At 30.5% G+C, this 7887-nt stretch overlaps 1 protein-coding gene across 2 annotated transcripts; it reads right to left on the bottom strand.

Annotated features, from left to right (window-relative positions):
• Window positions 1–2155: 2155 nt before the first annotated feature.
• On the bottom strand, window positions 2156–5085 carry LOC126839233 (acyl-CoA Delta-9 desaturase-like). 2 transcript variants are annotated; one of them, XM_050574407.1, is made up of 6 exons: window positions 4948–5085; window positions 4511–4780; window positions 3832–3962; window positions 3566–3771; window positions 3239–3424; window positions 2156–2665 (listed from the first exon to the last, which is right to left on the bottom strand). In XM_050574407.1, the coding sequence occupies exons 2-6, from the start codon at window positions 4731–4733 to the stop codon at window positions 2392–2394; spliced, it is 1020 nt and encodes a 339-aa protein (XP_050430364.1). In that variant the 5' UTR covers window positions 4734–4780; window positions 4948–5085; the 3' UTR covers window positions 2156–2391. The 2 variants fall into 2 exon arrangements, with proteins under 2 accessions (XP_050430364.1, XP_050430355.1); XM_050574398.1 differs by having other exon boundaries at window positions 4941–5081.
• Between the last annotated feature and the right edge of the window lie 2802 nt (window positions 5086–7887).

The raw sequence follows: 7887 nt of genomic DNA on the forward strand, positions 1-7887 counted from the left end.
TGTATGCACAACGTTTTATGTTTGCTTGAAAGAAAAAAACAATTTTCCTAAACAAAAATGAAAATTGCGTAGAACAGAAAAACAAAGCATTTGATATTACTGACAAATACAATTTTAATTTGTAAGACAGTTTTGCAGAAAATCATTGTAATTTTTTTGTTCGCATAATTCTTTCAGAAAAATTAATTCGACAGGACGCAAATTTTTAAGAAAAGAAAACCAATCTAGAAAGATTGAAAACAATCATTGGTTGAAGTACCCTAGTGATTATTTTTCTTTTTTTTTTATTCGAATAATATATTCTAAAGAAGTATAATAAAACATTTTAAATAATAAAGAACCAAAAAAAAAAAAACACTCCAATAACTCACCGCTTAGATGTCAAGCTTTCCTACTGTATATACTTTTAACTATAGTAAACACAAGTGGCCAATCGCTTGTGTCTTTTGCGATATTTGTATACAAGAATATTTATATATTATTTCAGTGAAAATCTAATTTTATTTAATTCTATAGTGCTACACGCTGTTTTAAATAGTTAAAATCATACTAACTAAATTGCAGTTAAGTTGTAACTATTATGCAACACATTGTGCTCCACTAAAAATAATGTTTTCAGTTTTCCGATTAGCAGGTAGCGATAACTTTTAAATACAACAATAATGTACAATTAATATTTTTATGATAATAGTGCCCAAGGTTATTAGCAGATTAAACGGTAACAACGGTCTAGTGTGAAAAACTTAGCTATAGAGAGGCAACTTTTTTTTTGCATAAAACACGCCTACAGTCATTTAACAATGCATATCAGTGGCAATGATGAAGAATCCAAAAAATAATCGTTTGTCACGCTACTGATAACCAAATGGCGGATATTGTTGTGTTGAACATTCTGGAGCAAGGACGCCCACATGAAGGGAGGACAACTCTCTCCTAGTTTCTGCACAAGTTAAAAAAATGTATATCCAATACCCCAAATTTATAAAATATATTACAAAATCATAGGTGGCCCTCCCACCTGAATTTTCACCAGTGGGCTAGCCTATCTGGAGTAACCATAATAAAATGTTTTTCACTGTTATCAGGTACCTAGCAATAGTTATTGCTAGAGCCAGAAAGTTCATGCATTTTCATGTTATTTTTTTTAATGGTCCGAAAAATAGCTATATATAAGCTACAAATTTTGAATTACACTTTTAAAGGATTCGAATCAAAAATTTATTGTTTTGCATATTTCCATAATATTCATAATATATAATATTGCAGTATACATAATATACTATTACTCTTATTTTATTGAAATAATGTTTACATGTTGCATAAATATTCAAGGTGTCAATAAATTATTGTATTTCATAATAAACTGATTTACTCACGATTATAATGACATTTATTGCATATGAAGTGTTGATTTAAACAGGTAATTAATAATTTTTATCATAATTTAATACATTCGAAACGTTTTTAAAACTATAAATGTGCAGACCTTTTGCGTCCATCCCCATCTTTAGCCATTTTTTCCCAGTAAGGTTTAAGTTTAGTTTTAGATTTAGGCTTTAGGTCAAGTTTACAATTGGTAAAAAAAATCAAATGTCGGACTTTTACCAACACTAGTTGTTATTATAAGATTTGCCAAATCTCGTTTGTTAAAGTTTGAAAACAATAATATAATTTTAACCTAAGCAGATTATTTTATCTATACATTTAACTTTCTAATTTAATAAATAGATTTATTTAACACACTAATAGCCTAATATTCGTATTTTAAATTAAAGTTATAAGTTATAACTGAAACCTTCAACTAAAACCTGAACTCATTAATTTTTTTTTCCATTTGACGAAAGTTTTATAAAGTTAAAAAACTTTTTCTGATGAATCCACGAGGTTGCAAGTGTGCCACTATCCTATAAACAACTTTGTTATTGCTATACTTATCCTTGACAATCGACTACGTATTTCATATCCCAAATTATTATTCCAACAAAAAACTATGAAAAAGTTTCCACCCCCTTCTTACAGATATATAAAACTATATCTGTATAATCACCAGATTTCTGAGCGATTGCCATCTTATGTTTGCAAAAATCAATTTAACCTATTTGGAAAAAAATGGGATAACTATAACATTTGAATAAATATTACAAAAATTTAACAATATCCTTTGACTTTTTTACTGTAATTTTTCGTGATAAAATGATCAGCGTTATATCATAAAACTATAAATAATTTAAAAAAAAATATATTTAAATTACACCAAGCTATTACAATACCAAATATCATTTACGGTTTTTATGTATTCTATATGGTAGATGGTAGTAATTAAATATTAAATAACATTCTTGAATAAACGTGTTTAAAAAGTCTTGTAATGTAGAAAAGAAATGCATTGATCTAATTGAAATAAGCTTCCGTATCCGGTACTTCCTGCCAACTTCCATCGCCGTGTCTGAGAGCTACTTTTCTGACAAGGTCTGTTGACGGCCTTTTGAGGTCGTACGCCCATCCGATCTTGGCGAACATGTCCAACAGCAACGTTGTACCATTGACCATGTTGCCGCCATATTCTTGGGCACTGTAATCCCACGGGAAAGTATGATGATAGTTGTGCCATCCTTCTCCGGAGGTCAAAAGAGACACAGTCAAGCTTTGCACAGGCCTGATGCGCCTGAAAGCAAAACATATTATCGACGATTTCTGAGTGTGACCATAAGTAATTTATTCTTCTTTATCTTCGCCTTACACTCCCCCAACTACATGGAGTCAGTTACCCTAGTACTACACCTCCACAGAGCTCAATCTTCTCTACATCTCGTTCAAACACCCCAGCTCTCCTCATATCACTCTCTGTATTTCCTTTGGTCTTCCTCTTCCTCTCTTTCCCTCTACATTCATCTTCATAACAACTCTCACTGCCTCTGCGTCTTTCCTCATAAACATGACCGAACCATCTCAACATATGCTCTCTTAATTTCCCCACAATTGATGCAACTCGTAGACTCCCCTTGTAGTCACTTTACTCACCCATCTTAGTATTCTCATCTCCGCTAAACTAATTCTCTGTTCAGTTTTCTTGTCTACTGCCCAACATTCCGACTCATATAACATTGCTGGCCTTATAACCGTCCTATCATATTTACCTTTCAATCTCATAGGCATCTTCCAGTCACACAAAACACCTGAGTCCTGACGCTTCCCCTCCACTTTATCCATCCACAATTTATTATTACTTATGACTTACTTGTCATAAGGTTTGGATCCAAAATAGTGAGCCAAGCTGTTGATACATAAAACGAAGTGGTTAAAGACAACCAATCGTAAAAATCCACTAATACAAATTGCTTCCATCCAGTTTTCATTCCAGAAGATCGCTGGTACAGTGATTGGAATCACAAGGCTCAAAAGTATAAAAAAAACCCGAAAATATCTAAAAAAAGAATATATAATATATATATATATAAATTGAACAAATATTCTAATCAATACAAGTTATATATTTTTTTAATGCTTTAATAATAATCAATACGTAGCATAGTGAGGTAGCAGTTAAAATATTTAAATAACGTACTTGGTGTGGAATTGAACTAAAGGATCATTGTCCAGGTCGGACATGTCAATAATCTTCCTAAGACGATGGACTTCGGGGTGGCGACGTAGCACAATCCATCCGATATGAGAGAAAAACAGGCCTCGAGTGGCGTTGTGCGGATCACCATCGGTGTCACTGAACTTATGGTGCAGCCTGTGGTCCGAAGCCCAAGCAGTCACTCTTTTCTGTAGACAAAGGCCAGAACTAGATAATTAAATCACAATAAGACCAATAACAATTATTACCTGTCCGGCAACTGAGTAGCAAGCTAAAAGTATCACTTGTAGTGGTAACTTTGCTTTGAACGATTTGTGTGAGTAGTACCTGTGCGCACCTGCAGTTACGCCAAATTCTCCAATGTATCCTACTAGAATAGCTGTAACATAAGGTAAATATAGATGGAATAAAAACCTTTAGCTTTCATTGCATGGACACAAATTAATTTCAATACAAAACAATAAGTCCAGCATACATATTTCTCAACACAGGGCGTTAGTAGTCTTCATTTATTGTCAAGAACTAATAGTATGAAATATGAAGTCATATGGTAAAAGCATCGAGAGCTACAGAAAATTGTCGTTTCATAGATTTTCTTTTGATACTTCAACAACATACAGTCCCCCTAATTTTTTTCAATACCAGAGGGAAATTCGACAAAATCAATCATGCTACACATTAATACAGTTCTAATGAAGCGATAAGTTATTCGTTATTTGTACAACTAGTTACAAATAACTAGTTACAACAGTTAATTTTTAATTTTAAAACTAGGCAATGGGTATTAACTTTTTTGAGTATAGAGTTTCAGATATTGGAGGGATAAACCCCCTGGGCTCAGCTGGGCTTGACCAAAAAAAATTAATTTTATTGTTAACTCTGTTTGTAAATATACTACATACACCACAAATAGCTAAGTTTTCTCACCCCACACAATTGTCGCCAATTTCACGGTTTTTAAGTAGCGTATCGCACAGATGACGGCTACCACGTGGGCAATAAAGAAGTATATTGCAACGGCCCAATAGATTTCGTATTTGTGATGTGTCTTTTGCGGTTTCGGCGGTTCGGGCATGTCTTCTTCCTTGTTGTTTTCGACCAACGGCTCGGCCACCGGCTCTTCGGTCTTTGATCTCAATTGTACGCCCATCTCGTTGACTCGTCGACAATATACAATAATTTCCGTCACCAAATGGTCTGAAATGGTCATAGGGGAAAGAATGTTGATCCAGTTAAAAATAAGAGAGCTTTAACTATAGGCCTCTCGTCGACAGGTATTCTTAGAATACTTAAATTTTAAATGAAATACAAGCACTTGAAAAAAAGTTGTACTTTTATAAAAATACAGTGTACTTACTACTTACTGTAATGTTAATTTTTTTACTGCTGAGAGCGTCTATGGTGTAGAACAATTACTTCTTTTAGATATATTATAATAGAAGAAGTAATAATACTTTAGAAGTTGTGGATGTTTAGCGTTCGCTGTATTACTGAAAACCCGGTACAACTTTTTATAGCTCTTACTGTCACACTGACATCTCCAATCGTCCTTCGTGGACAGGTTTTTATTTGCACCTACCTAATTAGCAAAACAATTTATTGACATTTTAAAAATATTAAATCATTACCAAAATAATGTGTTGCAAAAATAATATTTTTATAACATTTAAAAACGTTTCAGATACCTGCGTAACGCTTTTTTCTACACAAGTTTTTGGTAACAGTTTTTGACATTTTCATGTCTTAGCTCTAGCACATACCGAAAAAACTGTCTTTTTATAAAATATTTAGAAAACAATCTGTTATGAATTACAATAAAACATTGCTTTCAAAATACAGGGTGAATTATTTTTCGAGGGCCACTCAAAATCTCACTGGGTTTAATTAATAACATCATTTTTTGATTTCATAGTGCTTTCATATAATGTGATCTCAATTTGCCACAAATTTGTATGTTTGATGTTTTTAGGTTACCTTTTAAGTTTCAAAAGTTGAAAAATAATTAGTTTGGGAGGGGGTTAGGAACATACAAATTAGTGGACAATTTAGATCACATTAAATGAAAAAAAAAAAAAATTATTAATTAAACCCAATGAGATATGGAGAGGCCAATAATAAAACAATCACCATGTAAATTAGAATTATGTTTATTTTTTGATATTTTATTTTATGACATATTATACAAAACATTTTTTATAAAAACATATTTATTAAACATTTTTTATAAAAACATATTTATTAAATATTATTTATCAAATATTTTAATATTTAGAAAAAAAAATGTTTTTTAATGTGATTATTATATAATGTAGCATAATTTTAATGAGATACATCAATTTATATGATTTGCGTTCAAATTTGATATTAATTGTAAAGTCGGACCCCTATTTATGGAGTTACGGGGAATTTAGGGGGTAGTTCTAAATACAAAAAGAAAATGCATCTATTAATGTTTTTGCGATAATTGAAATCAAATAATGTATAATATTTACAATCAAATATGATTTCCGAATGCAAAACATTTGTAATTGAATCCCTAAATCATCATTTTGAAAATTTGATTTCATGGTTGAACTCAGTGAAGTTAAAATATATATTTTGGTAGGTATATTTGATATTTTACAATTATTTAAAAAATGTACTCTTTATATGTCCCTAAATTAGAGAACATTTTAAACCGATATTAGAATTGAACTTAGAAACCTTAAAAACAAACATTTTAAAAACGCCTAATGACAAATTATATATATTTTTTAAAACTACCCCTACTTCTACTCCTAAATTAGAGTAAAATTTACTAAAAAAACATAATATATTAAAATCCCAGTTTAGATAATGTAATATGTGACATACATATAATAATATAAACTCCTAAAATTTATATTGTTATGACTTACGAATGAATTGTATGAAATTTTCCAATTTGACGGTTCGCCTAAGGTATTGTTAACAAACTCACAAATTTGTTTTATTCAAATTTTTTAAAACATAAAAAAAAGAACTTTTGTTAATGAGGGTCTAACAGAAACTTGAAAATGTTTAATAAAGTTGTGTCGGTATAAACTTACAACCTAACCTACCACAGCATATTTTAACAACTGCGCTGGTCGACAAGGATGTCACTTATTTATTTAATTAAGTTTGTTCCAATTTCTTAAAAAATATTTTTTTTGTATAGTGACTATCGTAATAACATTAATCATTATGTCCCGATTTGTTTGCCCAACAACTAATATACACGCAGATATACTTTCATTAGTTATTACCTAACGGCTAACTTATCGATAAACTAGTATTTCCAAAACAAAATCTAGAATAAATTACTACAGTAGCCTTAATATATAGAAAACAAAAGTAGACTACATATTGATGGTATTATCTAGGATCATAAAAGTTTCATTTTTTGAAAGAGACAATTTTATTATAAACGCTTATGTATTTGAATGTGTTGAAGCTTTCGCGGATTTAAATATCACATGATATATCCGAAAATTATTCATGTGACGCTTATATATTATTGCGTTATTCTCAAAAAGTTATCATAATATGATGTACGTTATTTGTGTTGCCTACTTATAGTTAATAATTTAAATTTTAACTTTTAAATAATATATTTACTGTACTTTGGGCATAGCGCGTTATCAAACGAACAAATATGAGTTTAATAAAAGGAAATCTGCGTATGGTGAACGGGTGAAGATTGTTTTTCCTTATGTAAATTTAATGAAATCACTGCGACAAAAGTATCTGGGTGTATATTAATTTATCTAAAATTTATGGATGTGACTAAGTAATTAGTATAGCTCATATAAGTGGTTTGTTTTGTTAAACACATTTAAATATCAAATTAATTAAGACAGACAAATAATATATTACGGTCGAATAAATATATTTTTATAACGTTTTTTATTATATTAGAACGTTTTTATAAACTCACAATTTTGTTTGTCGTTCCGGGTGGAATCTTGCAATTCAAAAAGACTTATTTCTCACCCGCAAGCAATAATTATGCGTGGTGCGTTTGGGCGTAAACGTTGCTCAGATATGAGCGGTACCAGGTTCAAACCCGTGTTCCCATCATTACCCTTTTTTGCATTTTCTTACAACTTTTATTCAACTTTTATGATAATTTATATAGTAATTACAACTTAATTTCAACTTTTATGATAATTTATACAGTTATAATTCTAAAATTATAAGCTTTTAAATTGATTACTAATTCTTATGATAATCCTTCTGACCATGCAGCAATAACATTGTACATTTAAATGTATAGATACGTACATAAGAAAACGAAAAAGAAC

This window comes from Adelges cooleyi, unplaced genomic scaffold (genome assembly GCF_023614345.1).
Source record: "Adelges cooleyi isolate 19-005CV unplaced genomic scaffold, UGA_ACOO_1.1 ACOO_flye_CR_arks_rails_tigmint_CR_PRNA_108, whole genome shotgun sequence".
In the NCBI taxonomy this organism is placed as follows: Eukaryota; Metazoa; Arthropoda; class Insecta; order Hemiptera; family Adelgidae; genus Adelges; species Adelges cooleyi.

Coding starts and splice junctions, on each gene's coding strand:
- LOC126839233 (XM_050574407.1), bottom strand. CDS start 4,733: ATGGGCGTACAATTGAGATCAAAGACCGAAGAGCCGGTGGCCGAGCCG. Junction 3,963..4,510: donor ATTGGCGACAATTGTGTGGG/GTGAGAAAACTT, acceptor CTTATGTTACAG/CTATTCTAGTAGGATACATT. Junction 3,425..3,565: donor TTAGTTCAATTCCACACCAA/GTACGTTATTTA, acceptor TTCTTTTTTTAG/ATATTTTCGGGTTTTTTTTA.